Source organism: Brachyhypopomus gauderio, chromosome 6 (assembly GCF_052324685.1).
Source record: "Brachyhypopomus gauderio isolate BG-103 chromosome 6, BGAUD_0.2, whole genome shotgun sequence".
NCBI classification, from domain to species: domain Eukaryota; kingdom Metazoa; phylum Chordata; class Actinopteri; order Gymnotiformes; family Hypopomidae; genus Brachyhypopomus; species Brachyhypopomus gauderio.
In genome coordinates, this window is record NC_135216.1 from 13,788,377 (window position 1) to 13,808,577 (window position 20,201).

At 42.6% G+C, this 20,201-nt stretch overlaps 1 protein-coding gene across 4 annotated transcripts in view; it reads left to right on the forward strand.

Annotated features, from left to right (window-relative positions):
• Nucleotides 1-20,201, forward strand: part of kcnq4 (potassium voltage-gated channel subfamily Q member 4) — a 58,969-nt gene that overhangs the window by 26,717 nt on the left and 12,051 nt on the right. For 3 of the 4 annotated variants that reach the window (XR_013131825.1, XM_077008863.1, XM_077008865.1), the window contains exons 2-12: nucleotides 8,633-8,723; nucleotides 10,864-10,990; nucleotides 11,079-11,254; nucleotides 11,965-12,090; nucleotides 12,776-12,886; nucleotides 12,973-13,068; nucleotides 13,206-13,294; nucleotides 14,271-14,393; nucleotides 15,866-15,919; nucleotides 19,355-19,584; nucleotides 19,684-19,783. Coding sequence is in view for 3 of the 4 variants with exons in the window: in XM_077008863.1 (XP_076864978.1) it covers nucleotides 8,633-8,723; nucleotides 10,864-10,990; nucleotides 11,079-11,254; nucleotides 11,965-12,090; nucleotides 12,776-12,886; nucleotides 12,973-13,068; nucleotides 13,206-13,294; nucleotides 14,271-14,393; nucleotides 15,866-15,919; nucleotides 19,355-19,584; nucleotides 19,684-19,783 (1,323 nt within the window). In the remaining variant the exon portion in view is untranslated. The remainder of the gene's footprint in view (nucleotides 1-8,632; nucleotides 8,724-10,863; nucleotides 10,991-11,078; nucleotides 11,255-11,964; nucleotides 12,091-12,775; nucleotides 12,887-12,972; nucleotides 13,069-13,205; nucleotides 13,295-14,270; nucleotides 14,394-15,865; nucleotides 15,920-19,354; nucleotides 19,585-19,683; nucleotides 19,784-20,201) is intronic. The other variant, XM_077008864.1, reaches the window with a different exon arrangement.

Here is a 20,201-nt window from a genome sequence, read left to right on the forward strand (position 1 = left end):
CCATGGGGACTTCCTAATCACACATCCTGCTGCTCTTCTCCTGTGGCTCTCGTGCTGCACTCTGCTGTTTGCACTTTCAGTCTTGCTTTCGCTGTAAGAGGTAACGGTCCCTAAAGGCAACACTCATCAGGGACTAGTGGGGCACGAGCACTTGTGTGTACCTGGACAAATTTGCTGCCTGTAACTATTTAAGGCCTGCAGGTGCTATTTATACTTTCCACTGTTGCCATCTTTCTCCTCTGCCTACTGAGACAAAATCTCTCTCTCTCTCTCTCTCTCTCTCTCTTTCACTCTCATGCATGCTCTCTCCATCCCGATCTCTATTTCTATATGCGTGATAAGCACATACCTTCCCTGTAGAACACAGGATATTGCTGTTTTCATAGCCTGTTTGTTTCCTCATCGATCATGTCTGTCTGCCACTTCTCCTGCACTCCCTCCCTCCCTCTCTCCCTCCCTCCCTCCCTCCCTCTCCTTTATTCATCTCTCCCTTCACTTCAGCTCATTGTTTCTCACTTCTTTTCTTCCTAAGCAGTTAATATGATCAGTTCTCTTTTTACACATACTCCTCATCCTTCTCCCTGCCCTATCTGTCCTCGTGTCCTCTCTCTCTCTCTCTCTCTCTCTCTGTAACGTACCTGTTCTATCATGCACGCCTGATTGAATCAGAGGTAGAGACTGTGTCACGTGACACAGAGGCTAAAGTGCCCCGCTATACACACTACAAAAGCACTACCTATTCATCATCTTGCATAATTAGACAGATCTGCTGTGGGCCTCATCATACATGTGGTGTGTCTTCAGAAGGAAAAACATATAAAAGGAGGAACCAGCTTTTGCATTACGGAACATTAGTGTAAGTCTGTAATGACACCACTGCAAGCTCATTCTTGCACTGTGAAATCATATATTATAAACGGTACTATCCATTCGCTCCCCCTGAGAGCTTGCGTCTTTTTTTTTTTTTTGGACGCTGTGCACATTCCGCACAATGTGCAGTGGAAGCTTGGTCAGCACATAGTACGGCTGGACTAGGAGCACCCACAGTATCCTCTCATCATACTGAGCCACTCTAATAATGAGATGCTAAGCAAAAACTCTCCCAAGATATAAACAACACTTCATTTGTGCAACCAGGCATAAATTGTTACATTTAATCCCAGGGTAAAATGTTAAATTTAATCCCGGGGTAAACTGTTAGACTATTGTTGCATTGTGATAAAGGATGCGTATAAATGTGGAACCCACTGCCCCATGCCCATGTGGTCCTGGGACGTTCCATCCATTGTGTGGTCCTTCAGGCACTAAGGCACTAAAAAACAGGTCTGTCACCATCACAGCTAAAAGATGGACCTGAGAAACCATAGAGAAACTACAGAGCTGCTTTGAGTCCACAGATTGGAATGTCTTCAGAGGAGCTGTGACTGCTGACCTGAATGAATATACTGTCACTGTGACATCATACATCAGCTCTTGTGAAGACAACAGTGTTCCTACCAGAACCCCAGTTGGATACAGTAATAACAAACCCTGGTTTACATCAGCAGCATATCCATGCTGGAAAGAAGTTAAAGCACCTGCAATAGACTACAGACTAGAGGCAGGAATTATTTACCAAGCAAAGGAACTCTGGAATATTGTAGTCGTAGTGTGTATGTTTTGCTGTATGTTGTGTTTAGCAGGGATTTTGTGTGTCTTCTACTACTGTGGAAGGATGGGGAAGGAGTTGTGGCACACAATTATATAAAATGTGTTTAATAAAAGCCCTTTTTAAAAGTCTAATCAGAGTTTGTTTTAAAGATATTACATCTTGTGGGGCAATTTCTGAAATCCACCGGAGTGCATGAATAAAATGGTGACTCATGTTCATTTATGTTTTTATGGAAAATGGCACAAAAATAGTCTGGAACATTCTTGAAAATGGTGCCCAACCTGTCTAGTGTGCAGGACACCGCAGTGTATGGGAAGGTAGCGATCAGCACTAGACCTGCAGAGCAGGACAACATTACCACATGCCCAACTGACAAGCATTCAACAGGACAATTAACCACATGTGCCAATACACAAATTCAGACAACCTGCCTCTAAACACAAACCCTCAAATGCCTTGCACAGGAAAGGTATTTACTGTTTCACGGGACATTACTGGTGGCCAATGTGGCCAGTCTGTTAGGAGAAGCAGATTGATGATGCTGCACTGCCTGTACTGTTAATTAATGAGCGGATAGACTTATAGAATCTGGAGCCAGCCTCAACATTATCGGCACCAGGGTGTAACCGAGGCATGACATGGATGTCACTGGATGTAAACTCCATAGAATTCCCATGTGTTGCACAAGACAGAGATATCCCACCATTCACACTTCATTATTGAGGTAAAGGAGGCTCATTCTTGCATTGTGTCTGCCACTGAAACATACCAGCACATCACAGAGTAGGTGTTTCGGGTCATTGCTGGAGGTAAGAATATCTTGGATGACATCATTGTGTTTAGACTGAATAGGCGAATGCCTGAGTCAAATACTGCAGTGAGTTCAGGAAAGGCAGCTGGAACCGAACTCTGATTGTAGAATTTCGGAGATGTGGGACACGTTTTCTCCAAAAACAGAACTAGGGCAGCACAGTCCAAAGAGGAACCTACGCAGAACATCCTCTGCACAGAAATGAGACGCTTCCTGGACATTGTCAATTAGATGCAGCAGATTTGCTGACCCAGTTCCACCGCCCCTGCCACACATATATCTATGCTGTTTAGCAATGAGCATGTCCTCTATGTGGCCAGGCACTTTATGGGAACTGGAAGTGATGTTGGCTGCTGATGGTACTCTAAACTCACAGAGTCAGCAGACCCATTCTCTAGCACAGAGTTCAATAACGAACCAGCACTTCATATAAAGCTAAGGAAGCCAGGCTTATATAGAGATATAGAACAGCTGGCCAGATTGTGCTTTGTGTGCCAACTGAACGGTGCTTTTTCAACACATATCCCAATACTACGCACTGGACAGCCAAACACACTTGGCAAATTGTTGCTATTGATGTCTATGGATCTTCTCCATCAGGCGCTTCATAGCCAATTGCCACTCAAGAGGGAAGAAGATCGCAATGTGTTTCACTGCACTGCTGCCAGCAGTCTAGGCAGTTAATTGTTTAGTAAATAACTAAAATTGTTTGCGCGTCTTCTTGAGACCACAGTCACTGACAATGCATCTCAATTCACATTTAATTAATTCTGAGAATTCTAAAGAAAAATATAAAACAACCCGATTAAAACACAGGTTGTTTGAAGTGATTATGGTGTGAGATTAAAACACAGATTGAATGAGACCATCTATATGGCAAATTTAGAAAGGTTAAAGCTGGCAAACAACTGTACACTTTTTCTTTTTTCCTATGGGGGGCCTATACCACTCTCTGCCATGGGTTGTATACTTTAACACTTTATTCCTGGACATTAGGTTGTTTGAAATGTGTGATGGAATGTGAAATGCATGTGAAAGCTAAATTGGTTTTAACAGCTGGTCTTAGGATCATAGAACTGTGCAGGTATTAGCATTGTGTTAGAATATCAAGTGTATATTTGCAAAGAGGAGGAAAAGTGTTTGTTGCAAGGAATAAGTGTCAGTTTTATTATACGTACAACAAGTTTTCAAGTTTTATGTGCAAACCTACCTAAAAGTAATGGGGGAAATGTGTATGTTGTGTAATGAACACTCTTGTGGAAATAGTTATGGCACACGAGTGTAATTTGTGTCATGTGAATTAAAAACGTTTTCAAAATTCTGTTCTGCGAGACACCAGCTATAAGCCAACAAGCCATTCTCAATACAGAAGAGACTACAGGACATCATGGGATGGCCAATCCTTGCAAATGCCCCAGTTCCTCCAAATGGCTGGTCATATTGACAAGTAAATACTCTTCAGGAGACTAATAACCAAAGAAGTTACAGACAGTCCCTCTAGCCTCATGTGCTGTGCGCTTCCACTCACACAGTTCACTTGTGTTCTTCACTTCCTTCGTTAATCGTTTTTAACTATGTATTTTTAAAAATGTGAAAAGGGCTCACGGTCTAAATGATTACAGATTGCTGTCTTCAGTTATCATGAAAAGTGTAAAAAGACTTTCTATCTCAAAATCCACATACCCTTGACCGGTCTGTGCCTGACTCCATCTGTGGGGGTGATCACAGTCTTACTGACAGTAATGAAACAGTAATGAAAGTGTATGGCTGGAAAAGTCCACCTCATACCTCCGTACAGGAGCAGGGTTGACACTTAGGAATGGAGCAGTAAAACAGGTCCTACTCTCTGACCCAAACGTTGAATGAAGCCTGAACTCCTTCAGCTCTTCTCACACGGTCTGGCTACCATCACAGTGGAGTCTGTCTCTGCAAAAATACACGTTGGTGGTGAATTATGTGTAGGCGTTTAACCACACAAGATGAACTTGCAGCTAAGGTCACAATAAGCTGCCAGTATAATTAATAATCTGTAATCACCGCCAGTGAACTGCCTTTTCTAAAAACTGGTTATGTGTGGGGCTTTGAGCGGTGCAACAGATAAACAGATGGGGTGACTCTATATCACCCGATCACTGGAGGATAGACCTTGTGCTGTCGCTGGTGGGAGCCATGTGTGGTCGGGAGTCCCAGGGAACAAACTAGCACTGTCTCTGGGTAGGAGAGATGGGATTACTCTGTACCTTCTCACTGACTGTGACACTAGCCAATCGTGAACGCCTGTGTGTTTGTGCTTGCTGACAAGGGCTGTGCTGTCCTTAGGGGGCTGGGCTGCCCTCTGTTGGAACAGGCAATGCAGTTCAAAAGGATACGGTGTCACATGTCTCAAAGGAAACACATGCTCACTGTACCCTTCACAGCTGGTGGCTGTTATATCAAAAGGGGAGGTTAGCTTCTTGGTGGGGAATTAGCATAACACCTAAATCAGGTGTAAAATTGGATAAAATTGGACAACTGACCACATGCAAATTATTTGAAACTTCACAAAAATAGGCTTTCTTGGTTGTCTGGCCAAGAAAAAATAGATAATGGCTTCACAGGTTATTTGAGTACACAGTGCTTGGATGTATCCCAATCACCAGTACCTGTCTCCAAGTATAGCAAATGGTTAAATGCTGGAATGAGGATATATTCGACTAAAAGAAAATAGATTAATAAGAACGCATTGATGAAGCTACATTCTGAAATGACATCTCTACAAGTGTAAATGGATGAGTAATTTGTAATTGAAATATCACAATGAAGGTTTGCATCCAGACAGCAGTTGTGTAGTTAAGTACCAGAATATGCTTTTATACAAAAAGTGAATTTTACAATAATGTTCACAGTATAGTGACTAAATATTATCATTATTAATAGCACACCAAAATAACTACAATTGTTTTAAGTTCAGGAAACTACTTATATTTTGTAAACGTATAAGATTAAGTATTATTGTTGTTCGCAAAAATAGAACAAATTCATTCTGTACAGCACAGGGTCCAATTGCTTCATACCTGTATCTGAAAAGCAACAATATCTATAAAAAATTTACTTAGTTAATATTCACTAGATAAATAATTTTAAATGCCCAAACACTGATACAAATGCTGATTGCAGTCATGGTGTAATTATTTCCACTGATACATATACACTCTGTGAGTTCCTGAATTCGACCCATATTATGTGAGGTCAGGCTGTGTGGTGGAAATGGATTTGCTTAGGAACGTTTTTGTGCTCACGTGACCCAGCTGTCTAATCATATACTCAGAATCATCTTCACTCTCCAAACTGGACCTCATCCGTTGAAATCTTCTGTCAGACAGAAATACTGACATTATTTACAACAGGACCATGTGCTTATTTGCTGGGATTTAAAAACCACTTATGAAACCACTTTGTTTTGCTCTCATGGGACCCTCTTTTTGCTGATTTGGAAGATTTGATTTCTGCTTTTTCTAATTGACTTTTTTTTCCCCTGGAAAGGGCTCTGAGGATGGACCCGAATCGTACCTCTCAGCTGAAATGTGACCCAACGCTCAAGGTGTTTGCATGCTCTAATGTATCTGTCTTTTTTCTGTGTTCATCATTTTTGGATGGGCAGCTTTGGGGAAACTGAGCAGCTTCTGGGCACGTCTCTGTCTGTGCGGCCGCTGTGTTGCTGACTCAGGGCTGGGGCTCTGGGGATTGGCTCTCATTACTGCTATTGTTTCTCAGGGATCTTTCTGCCTAATATCAGGTTGGAACTAATGAGCATGCTTGAACAAAGAGGTAAAGCCAAGACAAGAATGTATTTGGGTCTGACACGTGACCTCTTAATCCTAATCTGATTATAGTCACAGAACCATTTCAAATAGTCACTTAACCAGTACTCTATAACTATTCTCTGCTCTTTCTCTCCAACTCTGTATTGTATTTGTCTGATAGTATTTATTTTGATTTCACTATGTAAAATGATTCCTTTCTTTTAAAAACAAACACTTGGCCAAATAAACAGAAGCGATAAGTTACTATTTTTTAAACATGCAGCTGTCTATAGATGTTCTGATTTTGTTTCTGTGAGGATTTAGTTTACCCCTGAAAACTGCTCTGACGTTTATGTCCTCAGAACACAAAATTACTGCCACGATAACCTGGCGGCCACTGTTATATGTCCTGTTAAGATTCCGTTGTGATTTCAGTTGTGACTGAAACACCTTCAGGTTCTGTGATAAACAATATGTCTTACTGATCATATTACAATATATTTAGTTTACGTGCTGTATTCAATGTAGAGGGTTTTTTTTTATCCACAGTATAAATAAACTGATGTATTGAGTTCACAAATTCTTAATTATGCTTACTGCCCTCTAAAATGATTTTACCCATGTCAGAATGGCTACTTTATATTTACATATATTAAGAGCAGTGTGAAATATATACTTAATATCTAATGCATGGAGAGAAAAAGAACTGTTCACGCCAGGCGCTGAGAAGATTTCACCTACTTTTCTCGCCTGAGGCAGATGCCAACTCCTGCACACTCTGCCAACTCCTGAAGTTTCTCTAAACCATTTTCAATGTTTTACCTGTCGTACATGTACATGTACCTGTAATAAGTGTAATCTTTGTGAGTAAATGACATTTCCTTTTGGAGGTAAATCGTATATAGAAGCTCAACACCCTTGTTATGTTGTTGATGTTGTCTGTTTCTCATTGGTGTACTGTGTTCTTCCTCTGTCTGTGTTATTAGCTCATTTGGGACCGCTGATTTGCTTTGACCGTGGTGGAGACCTCTCTTGACTTACTCCCTCCTTCCTGGGTGGATTAGAACAGAAGCAGTTATTTGAATAAGCAGCTCAAAGCTTTACCCGTTATTCTACTCTAGTTGCATGTGGAACCTGAATTCAAAAGCCCAAGTTGAACCTCAGTAATGCTCTTATTAAGTTCTTTAGAGAACAATATGTCTTCTGTGTGTAAAACCCTAACATAAATCACTTTGTGTTGTTATTGAGATTAACATCCATGAACATAATCACCCTCAAGAAAAATATTTAAGCCGTTACTTCCCCACTTGCGGTTGGTCATATTGCACAATCTAGAGTGACCAGTGGAGTGTGAGGTGGGCTGGCTGGTTCCAGGACGCAGAGTAAGGACGGTCCCAGTGAGAGCCAGTCCTGGGTCCTTGGGACCTGGCACCATCCCCAGCTGCTGCTGTGGAGCTGATGAGGCTCCAGAAGACCCTTCATGTTCTTTCTGGGCTGGAGGTCCAGCACAGCTTAGCTGTAGTTTCAAGGGACTTCAGGTGGGGGCACCTGGCTTACTGTGGGAAGCTCCTCTGTGCAATGCTGGTTCCCACGCTAGTGGAAGACAGCACTGCTGTGCTATATAGTAGCTGCCTTTTGCATGAAGACCTGACAAAAAAAATGTGTCAGTTCATTTTTCTTTATTTGGATAGAGTTTGCTGTGTCATTGACATTTTTAGATGGATATTTTATATTATATATATTATATTATTGTACAGCACATTGTAGTTAACATTAGCTGGGATTCATAATTATGGCTGGCACAGAATACTGTGGAGTCAGTAGAGGGTACAAATTCTCACTCATGGGGGACCAGAGGGAAGGGTGTGCAGTGTAAATCCCCTGTGTGAACCCATCTGTCCAGCCCCGCATGCACACTGGGACTGAGCCCCACAGCTGTCCTGCTGACCAGCACGTGTGTGAGCTTTTTTGCTAGCTCAGATAACAGGAATCAGTGTCCAGTGCCCTGAGGTCAGTACTGGGCTCAGCCAACATCTACCACCTACCATCTACCATTCCTGCGTGTCTTCACACTCCTTACTGTAACCGCTTTTTTTTTTTTTTGCAGTTGTTATTTTTGCTGTCTTTGTTGTGTTTTTCTATTCTGGTAATGTGGCATTTGCCAACTTGTGCAATAATTTGTCATTAGCATAACGAGCTTTTGGTTGTATTATTCCGTTTATTTAGAGAAAGGTTGAGCAAACGAAAGACTCATCGTTTTGGTTTCTCAGACCAGTTTTTGAAACCAGGTGTGAAGTCATGTGTAAAAACTAACCTGTGACGTGTGTGTGTATGTGTGTTTGTGTGTGTGTGTGTGCCTGTGCGTGAACATGTGTATATGTGTTGCAGTTTTCTCCTAGTGTTCAGCTGTCTGGTGCTCTCTGTGTTTTCCACAATTCCCACTCATCAGGAAATTGCCAACGAGGGTCTCTTCATCCTGGTAAGATGTCCGAGTGTATGTTAGTACTCTACAACCAGCAAATACACGCTTTCACATGCCTGCACAACATTTAAAGAAAAAGAGAATTGACTATTTAGAACCTGGTGGCCCCAAAACAACAACTGTTGGAGAGTGTTGAATCTTGCACACACAGCTAATGCGCTGTGTTTTCCTGAAGAGCATTATGCTTTCTCAGGTCATGTGCCCTTTGACCTACGTTACAGATGCCAAAGCTTGCAGTGCTATCTGTACTCAGCCGCTGGAGAGACTGGGGCCCGTGACATGGCGCCGCATGCAGCCTGTCTTACCTTTAAAAGGTCTTCTGTCTATTCACCCTCCACAGAGTTAAGAGTGTTTGCAGGCCCACGTTCCCAAGATGGCGTAGCTGTGCTTTTGTCCAGTTCGTCCATCCTGCTCGTATTGCTGCTACTGTTTCCAAAGGCAAACAAGCAAATAAACATTGTTTCAAATGTCTCTTGCAGTGCTTTTGTCTGTAGATGCCTTGTCCAATAACAGAGTAAATATCTTTGTGTGTCGTTTTTGGAGGCGTGTAATAAAAAAATTTTTTAAAGTGATGAATAGGGGTCATTTTTTATTTGACAGCAGTATGGATCAAATGTAGCTTGTCTGCAGCACTTTTATACAGTCCATTGTTTTCACTAAAAGCGGTTTGTTACTAGGTACGCGTAAACAAGGTGATCCGGTGGCAGGAGCATGCAAGGGAAGATACAAATGAGATTGTAATGCTTGTTTGTTGGTTGTTGTCTTTTATTGTCCAGTGTAGTTTAATCTTAAATCAAATAGTCATCACATTTGGGGAAGTCACATTTCTGTTCTGATTTCCTATGAGGTCATTGCTCACATTGCTCACGTTGGCTGATTGGCAGGTTACAAGCTGGGCTATGTAGCCTCATGTCTCCTTGTGGCCACATTAAGTATGTGTAAGTGTGCATCTTGTTTTCCAGTAGGCTCTTTGCACAGGGAAATAGCAGTGTAAGCACAGCGCAGGTTTCAGGTGTTGTTGAGTATGCAAGAAGCAGCCATCTCAAGCCACTAATCTTACCAGCAATCATATAATCACCCATGCAGTATGAAGTGCTTCAGAGGCAGGTAATGGAAGCCCCCACCCCCTCTCTCTCTGTCTCTGTCTCTCTCTCTCTCTGTCTCTGTCTCTGTCTCTCTCTCTCTCTCTCTCTCTCTCTCTCTCTCTCTAATGGCAGAGAATCATGTTGTCTGACATTTCCTTCAGTTTTCTCTCAGATTCTGTTATGTCGGCACTCCTGGGACTCCTGATAGAATTAGTCAATACACATTTACAGTAGAAATGAACTCAGACTGCATGGCAAGAGTAGGCCACTGTAATTTCTCGACAGGCCAAATGTTTAAAAAAGAAGGTGAGCTGTGGTCCTGAGTGCTGACGGAAAAGTGATCACCTTCTCATTGGGAGATGGCGAGTGAGAGTGAGAGTGAGAGTGAGAGGATCACCAGCCAAGAGAGGAAATCTGCCATGATCTCTCGTAGGGGTGACATAGTCACTCCCTCCTGTCAGTTACCGCAACATCATTCATGGGTGTGTGTGAACTCATACATCAGAAAGGGGTGGGGCTGTTCTCTGAATGACTCCACCCCCCGATGTTGTATGAGTTGCAGCTTGAAAAGATTCGGTGACTGGGTGCGTGTGATTGGCTCCTTGGAGGAAGCATGTGACTGCCCACGTCCTCCCTGGTAGGCAGCTGTTGTGTGACAGCGGAGACTTAACTGATTGGTGGAAATTGAATATGGGGGAGGGGTCCAAAGAACAGAATGTACAAAAAATTGAAATTAAAGTATATAGTGGGGAGGATTTAAACTTTAAAATAAAGTTTAAATTCACTAACAATTTGTGAAATGTGTGAAATAAAAAAGCCAAACCATTTCAGTGCCATCACAAGTAAACCAGTTTGAAATAGAGCTTTATTTTTTCCGTTAACTCCACAAATCTGCATTTGAGAATTACGAACACACTATGGTATTTAAAATTTGTAAAAGCGTTTTAACAACTTTTGAGATTTTAAGACTTTTAAGACGCAAGGGACCGAGTTGTGTTCAGTTCATATACAGATCGTATCAAGGGCCTGTGTATCCCATGTGTTGCCTGCAGGAGTTCGTCATGATCGTGGTGTTTGGGCTGGAGTACTTTGTGAGGGTCTGGGCAGCCGGGTGCAGCTGTCGCTACAGGGGATGGCAGGGCCGCCTGCGCTTTGCCAGAAAGCCCTTCTGCGTGATAGGTGGGGCCCTCTCCTCATCAGCAGCCTCCGTGTGGCTTTCCCCCGGGAGTCTTGACCATGGCGCTGGCTTGTCTCACCTTGTCTGTAGACTTGATAGTGTTTGTGGCGTCGCTGGCCGTGATCGCGGCGGGAACGCAGGGCAACATCTTCGCCACGTCTGCTCTACGCAGCATGCGCTTCCTGCAGATCCTGCGCATGGTGCGTATGGACCGACGCGGAGGCACCTGGAAACTGCTGGGATCTGTGGTGTACGCTCACAGCAAGGTGAACACACACACACACACACACACACTCACACACACACACAGACACACACACACACACATACTCACACACACACTCACACACACACTCACACACACACACACACACACAGACACACACACACACACTCACACACACAGACACACACACAGACACACACACATACATACTCACACACACACACACACACACACACACACACACACAAGCACCTGGAAACTGCTGGGCTCTGTGGTGTACGCTCACAACAAGGTGAACATACACACACACACATACTCACATACACACTCACACACACTCACATACACACACACACACACACTCACATACACACACACAAGCACCTGGAAACTGCTGTTCTCTGTGGTGTATGCTCACAGCAAGGTGAGTATACACACACAAACATACACTCACTGACACAGACGCACACACACACACACACATCCGCACATACATGTACATTCATATAGAGCCATGTGGAAACTGCTGGGCCCTGTACTGTATGCTTACAGTAAGTTGCACACACAAATGCACTTGGACTCAAATGCACATGCTCACACACTCATGTACACTCATATGCAGGCACCTGGAAACCTTGTTGTGTTATATGTTCTCTCATCTCTCATTGCTCATCTCTCTCTCCTTCTCCCTCTCTCTCTCTCTCTCTCCTTCTCCCTCTCTCTCTCTCTCTCTCTCTCTCTCTCTCTTAGGAGCTTATAACAGCCTGGTACATTGGCTTCCTGGTATTGATTTTTGCCTCATTTTTGGTCTATTTGGCTGAAAAAGATGTCAACCCAGAGTTCTCTACCTATGCAGACTCCCTCTGGTGGGGAACTGTGAGTGCAGTCAAACGCTGAACTGGCCTGTTCTTCACTCTGGACGCCCAATATCCAGTTTACATGGAAGCTCAAAGGCTTTAGAATAAATATTTAAAAAATCTTTAATAATCTGTTTACACCTTGTGTTGATGTGTGTTTCATATGTGGATTGTTTCTGGATTATCTTTGGCCAGATGCAGTTTGCTTTTTAAAATACACCCCCAGTGTGAACAGATGGGATCCACACTGCAGAGAAGAACAGCAACCCTCACACTGTTTCTGTTCTATTTCCTGAAACCTACAGTAAAACAAACATAGTTTCTCACTGGCTATTACCAGTGTATTGTACTATCAGATATGGGCAGAAACCAACTACAGCAGGAAATTAAGTACCTGCTTCAGTGCAACAGAAGGCTGTATTGGGCACCTGCTGTCATTTCTGCAGTTAGCCAGCAAACAGCCTCCCTCTTGTGTAATTGTATATGGATACAGAAGACATACTGTATTTCATTTACAATTGTATTAAATGTTGTCAAGTGTGGATTGAACGAACTCAGCACAATGTGTCTTGGGTGTGTTTACATCTGGCTTTTCATGTGGTCAATTGAAATTCAAACATGTTCCGATAACCCAAAACACATTAATGCAAAGGGTAAACAGGTTTTAGAGCTACTGCCGTCTAACTCAATGCCTTCTTGTCCAGATAACCCTCACTACAATTGGTTACGGGGACAAGACCCCACAGACCTGGCTGGGGCGGCTTTTAGCAGCAGGCTTTGCATTGCTGGGAGTGTCTTTTTTTGCCCTGCCTGCAGTAAGTGCACGTATTTGTCACCTGAACACATTCTTCTTTTCTGGGCCATGTGCAGTTCAACTAATGCCCCTGTCCTCTTCTGCAAGGGGATTCTAGGTTCAGGCTTTGCCCTGAAAGTCCAGGAACAGCACAGACAGAAACACTTTGAGAAGCGAAGGACTCCTGCAGCCAATCTCATACAGGTAATGGTCAGAACACCTGGCGAATTTATTGAATCCGTGTCATACAGTACGTTTTTGAATACCTTAAAGTGTCTTTCCTAAAGTGCTCCCAAGATGCACCAGTGAATGGTCTCAGGATATGTGTCTGTGTGTGCCAGGCCGCATGGCGTCTCTACTCTACAGATGTTCAGCGTTCATACCTGACAGCTACCTGGTACTTTTATGACAGTATGCTCCCGTCCTTCAGGTAAGTATGATCTGTGCTCACACAGGGCTCCTCTGTGGCCTGAGCTCCCTGCCTGTGTGCTGTGCTAACTGAGCATTTTCATAAACTAGCACTGGAAATGCTGGTAATGCCTCACATAAAGGATAGAAAACCTTCTGGAATCCTCCTGATATTTAATCTAAAAGTTCACCTGGTTGTTCTAATGATAATTCGCCTAAAGAAACAAAATTCTTTCATCTTTAATGATCTTTTAGCCACTGTATCAGATGGATTCGCTGCTGTTACTTGGCATTGTGACGCAGTGGCAGTAGTGACTGGGGGTGGAATGACTCCCATTATGTTGAAAATCCACAAACAAAAGTCACTACTTTGACCCAGACATATTGAAATATTAATGTCATTAATATTTCTTCCTTTTGGAACATTAGTTTGCCTTTACTTTAAAAGATGGTAAAAAAAAAAAATCAGATGTTCTTATTTGTTGTGTAACGTCACTGTTACAATCAACAGAGGAAGAAACATTTGCATAGCAATCAGTAATTAAGCACTTAAAAGATTTGCATTCAGAATTCAGAATTGCTCATAATAATTTATAATATTGTAGATTCCTAGATGGATATCAGGTTTGGCATTCTTTCCCCATTTTTTCTATATGCATATATACCAAATGCTTGACTCTCAGAAATTTGTTTTTATATTTCCTTTGAACGATACTACCCCTTGTGTTCACATGCATTTTAAATTGATTTGACTAATTACCTTTTGTTTAAAAAGACAGAACATATGTATTTAATTAAAGAATAGATTACTTCTCCTGATGGATATATGAATATGTTAGTGTTCTACAGTACCTAGCCAATATTAATATACAAATCAGAAATATTTGTCTGAATCCATATGTCTGTCTTTTTAAGTGTGGCTTTGGTTGATTATTTTGCTCTCATTTTATAAGTTTCTTTTTTTTTTCCTTTATCATATTTTTTTGCTCATGGGTCAGAGAATTGATGCTACTGTTCAGTCACCTTCAACGGCAACGCAACACCAAGAAGGTTCTTCACAACCATCACACGTTGCTGTCAGGGCTGCGGCCCTACAGCTCCCTCTACCTGTCGGAGGACAGGTACGCCACTGCCCAGCCCCAGAGTACCCATGACGTCTGCCAACTTGCATTTAATGGGCATTATTTACGGTGCATTCATTCGGACATACATTCTACCATCTGAAAGAGAGAAGCATAGATATTGCTATGTTGAAAGACCGAAGGACCATGTACTTTATATACCTATAGAACTGCGCCAGAGATAAAGCAGTGAACTATAGACGTTCCCAATGCAAACGAAGTCATGCACATGCACTGAAGGGTTACGAAAGGTGACTTCACAGAACCTGCAGCAGTTTAATTTGGTTGCTGTTGCTCCCTTTTCCCTGTTAATGTCTCATTGTGTGTGTGTGTGTGTTTTATCCAGTGGTTTCTAACACTACTAACATTACATTTCTGTTTTCTAAACAGATTGATCCCAGCACTGGACAAATGATTGCTTTAATGAAGATTTGCATAGTTTTTGACTAACTCCTAAGCTACATAGAAAAATGTAGTTTCACAATAATTAAAATGGTTGAAAATCATTAAAATTCAATTACAATATATAAAAGTAAACCATTTCATAAGCCCATAAATTCCAACCTTTCATTCATCCTCTCCATTCTCCATCCTCTCCTTTCCTCTATATTTCTGTACCATCCTTTCCCATCTTTCCACAGTTTCAGGAGTTCTGAAGTCACAAGGTTTGTGGTAGGCTTCTGAGGGGAATTTAATTCCTCATGGATAAAGCTTGTGTTTTTTTTGTTTTCATTGCCATGCCATGGTTTTGCGAATGATGACATAATTTTTATGTTGACATTCAGCTGATTTTAATAGATGTGGGGGCTAGTGGCCTCAGTACATGTGGTTGTAGCTTTTCCTACAAAAAGGGCCTGAATTCACACATGCTGACATGTGCAGCGTTTGCATGTCATCCCTGTATACCAACACAGCCTCTCCTGTGTGCATCTTTTAATCAATCAATGCCTGTTTCCTTTGGGCTAACCTTTCCCCCCTCCGCCTTTATGACAACCACTGATTATTGGAGGGTTGCTCAGTTGTCACTGAGATGGATGTGAAGTGTTCAGAGACTGATATGCAACGGCTGATCTTGAATCACAAACTCGCCACCTAACTTACTGTCCTCTCCAATCTTTTTCCATATATAAGATATATATGATATCTCATATATATTACATGAGCATATATGTATGATGTTCCTCTGTGATCTTGGTGTTACCTACACTATGATCTGGGACTCAGACCCATGGCCCTGGTGTTAGTGGCACTATGATCTGTCTGCTCTACCAGCTGAGCTACAGGACAAATATTTATTTCACTAATGAAGTGCATAAATTAACAAACTGCATTCCAGAATTGAGATAGGCTTCTGTGGAGTTAGCTGATGACAGACACGTAAAGTAAAGGAGTGTAACTGCTGTGTCCTGCCCCAGCTCACGTCCCCCCGGCCCTCACGCTTTGCCCCTCTGCCTTGTGTCTCTCCTCCTCAGTCAGCTCGTTTCTAAAAAGCGGGGTTTCTTCCGGATTCATGGTTGCAAGCAGAGGTATCCATGTCACAGTACCTGCAACACAATGGGCACGGCTCTCCACCCTGAGCCTAACACTCCCAGAAGCACACTGCTCCAGAGCCCCAGCACAGAGGTAGTCAAAGCCATGGATACCAATTACAACTCTACAATTAGTAGAGGTAGTGCATCTCATTTTAGCAAAGATTCAGAAGCCACATGGCATATTGTGACTGGATACATTGTTGAACACTGCTGAACAACACAATTCACGGCAGTCAAAAAATTGTTACTTTTGGACAGTCCCAATGTATTTGGACAGGAAGGGTAAATGTGGCTCTGGCTCAGTAAAAATCTGCTTGTGGGCTGTACCGTGTGAGAACCACAGCACCAATGAGGAGCACAGTTCTGCTGCTCCTCTAGTTGCCTGTTCCTCTTCTCCAGAACCTGAGGTTTGCCTGCCCTCGAAAGGTTGAGATAAACCATGAGATCAGACGTTACTACATTACTGATCGTTGTGGCTTGCTAAATTGCTGTTCATCATGGTTTATTTGGATGCGAATACTAGCGTCGTCGGCGTAAGTCGTGAGAGACAGCTGTTTAATGGCATGTTTGAACATCGTAAGGGTGAGGGAATGTTCAGAACTGAAGCAGTTCCCCAGCAAGACGTGCATGCCAGACTGCGAGTAGCTGGGAGATGTTTGGAGTGCAGTGCTCCTCGGGGCAGACGGTGCGCATGATCAGCTTGGGCCAGTCTTGCATACACATTATGACATAATGGAGTTAGGCCCAGATGCATGTGACAATGGCCCTGCCAACACAGTTAAAACAATGTTTTTAGTAGTTAGATTAATGTACGCATGAATTACTGTAGTTTATAGCAATTGCATATTTAATTGTTTTTGTTCTTGATGCTTTGGTGGTGATTTCGATGTCACTGTATTAAAGGGTAAAAAAGCCACTGAAAATTCAGGTTGCTGTAAATTAACATTGTGCTCACATGCTCTACAGCACAAACAACTCACTTTATGGCATGACCAGTTCACTTTACAACACAAACAGATCACTTTATGAGATTTACAAACTTGGATAGTGTATGTTTCAAACATCAAGTGCTTGTTTTTACTTGATGTCCCAAGAATCATTGCCAGATTACCAAATATACACAGCCTATGGAGCACATGCCTTTTCGGGCCCCAAGAAACTTGATGGTTGGTAAAATTAAAAATACATTAGGAGATACTTTTACGAGGGGAGCCAGGGGCCTCCACAATCCGGCACTGCTAATAATGGTTGTGCATCTCTATTAGTGCTTGATTCTAGCATGATATGGATTCATTCAGTTTCTCTCCTTTGTAATTCTAAATCTATCAGGCACTTTCATTTGCAAAATGAAACTGCTTTCTCTGTCTATATACCTGCTAATTCTCCTATAGCAGGGGTACTCAACTGGCGGACCGCGGTCCAGATACGGACCCGAATGCAGTCCTGTCCGGACCCAATCTCATTCCTGATTAACTGGATACAGATTTTAAAAAACCGTATTTATTAATTTTGACGGGAGGTTTAATTTTAAAACGGAGCATTTATTTCAGGGCTATTGAAAAAACACTTCGTCATGAGCAGAGGTGTATAATCCAGGTTCAAAAAGTAAAAGTCCTCACCAGGATTTTGCTCAGGCTTCCTGGATTGTGTTGATTCCACTCATTTTACCTGGATTGCACTAATTAGAAAATCTAGCAAACTTGAGCAAAATCCTGGTGAGCACTTTTACTTTCTGAACCTGGATTAAACACCTCTGGTCATGAGTGTTACGCCGCTCAACTACTTACGTTCGCCATCACCGCCGCCCCGGACCTCAGGTCACAGCTATCTGCCAAAATTGGACCGCGGAAAAATATAGTTGAGTACCCCTGTCCTATAGCAATGTTAAAATTCAATTAAATGACTGACCAACCACAATGTGCACACTTCTATTTACTTAGCTTTGAATGTTGTATGTAAAGAACTATCAATATTTTTCACAGCTGACCAAAACGAATATATGTACACTCACAGTACCCAGCCAGTACAGCAATAGTTGACATGTTATCTCTCTTCATTTGTCTAAATGCAATAAGTACCAAACTTGCTGCTATAGGCTGCCATATACAGGTAAAGTTTTGAAGTATATTGTAACACAGCTCGCGCTGCGGAGCTAGGAGGTGGACACAAACACTGAGGAGAGCAAGATTTAATGAAGGCAATACCAAAATCAGAGTCAAAAAGGAAGGCGTAGGTCAGATCATCAAGTCAGAACACGGAACACGGAGTGACAAACTGAACAAAACAGGGCAGGGGAACACAGAACAGGGCAGGGGAACACAGAACAGGGCAGGGGAACACAGAACAGGGCAGGGGAACACAGAACAGGGCAGGGGAACACAGAACAACAGAGAATGCAAATCACAATAAAGCAGCGATTACAACACTAGGGAAACACAAGAACTATAAATACGCTAAACTAGACACAGGTGGAGACACTGATAACACGGGCGTGGCAGATGGGGGCGGGGGGGGGACCATGGAGACAGACAAGCAGGGAACAACACAGACACGAGGAGCAGGAAACAGAAGTAACAGCTAGAGAGGGGGGCGTAGCCCTACGTGACATATATATACAGGTAAAATTTAGTAGTACTCTACACATGAGTCCTGGGGCGACAGCCACCAGTAGTAGCTTGTGTGAGGAGTTTGTGCTCCTAAAACACCCATTTAAAGGCCTATAAGTATATTATGAATTTTTCCTTTTGTCTTTTTCTTCACTACTAACCAAATATTAAACTACTCTGGCACCTTAGCACATAGTGAGACACACATCACCAGACAGTTAATCACTCCTGAATAACGTGAATGAATGAGCACTCTGTAACTTTAGTGCTGAAAGAGCATTGAGCTGACAGAGACTTCTATGTCTGTTTAAAGGAGACATAACACCTCCATGTAATCAGTCATCAAAGGGTGAAGCTGTAGGCTACATAACACGACACATGTCAATTATTTGAAATGGTAAATATGAAATACAATAAAATTTAGTCAGACCCTTGTTCCTAAGAACACAGATGAAGTGCTTTACAAAAAAAGCTTCTCCGAGGTAGAAGTTTACAGGGAAAATGGGTAAACTGAGGAAGTGGCTGAACTCTAACTAACAATGTTACTCTGCATCATCAGAATGAAACAGTTAAAGAAATAGGAATACAAGATATTTATGTAACAGCTAAAACCACCCAAACAGGAAGAATGTATGTAACACTACATAAACCAAGTGTAGTTTATTTATGCCCTCTTTCAAGTTTTTCATGTTTACTTACCCAAACATACAAAATAGTTTGTGCTTTAAAGAGCATTTATATTTACGTCTTTGATAAGTCCAGTACACTCAGATAATAATGAAAACGTTGTTTATGAATGCAGTGTTTCTAAATTGTCTGGCAGTGGGAAGACTGGTTTTCGGGATCGCATTAGGATGAGTCATTCACGCTCCTCACAAGCAGTGCGTAGCAAAGCCTCCTCCCCACTGTCCCCCGAGGGCCCACAGCAGACCCCAGGCACAGAGAACGTCCCAGAAGCCACCAGCCCCGGCAAGGTGCAGAAGAGCTGGAGCTTCAATGACAGAACACGCTTCCGCACCTCGCTCCGTCTGAAGACACGGCTGCCTGCAGAGGGTACGTCTCACTCCTTCAGAGATCAGCGCACACTCTCACTCTGCAAGAACGACCTAGGTTAAAGGCGACCTTCTCTTTTGGTGGTCTTTTCTCTTGTAGTTGAGGGAGTTGGGGAAGAGGTCACGGAGGACAAGCCATACTGTGATGTTGCAATGGAAGATATCATACCGCCAGTGAAGACCCTGATCCGAGCAGTTAGGTGAGTCTGGGGCTAATCAGTTGGGTGAATAGATGTGGCCAAGTTACCAGTAGAGACTTTGGCTACTTAGTTTGCCAGTTTCCAACTTTTAAACAGGGTAAGATTTCCCTAGGCCATTACTGTCTTTGACTTGCATGGGTGAAAACACCATGACACCATTTTCATGCTCTTAAAACACTAACATTTAAAACACTGGTCTCTGGTTCTCACATGCACCACAGTTCTCTTGGCACAAGTGAAATGAATGAACGTTTTATCAGTGTCACCTTGGCTTTCTATTAGGGTTCAGTGTGCTGTTCATCACAAAGGAACCTCAGCAAAGATTTTGCTCCCTCAGCCTTGACCTTTTCACAAGTAACCTTCAGGCATTTATTATTAATATCATTATGGCACAGTGAAGAAAATCTCACACAAGGGG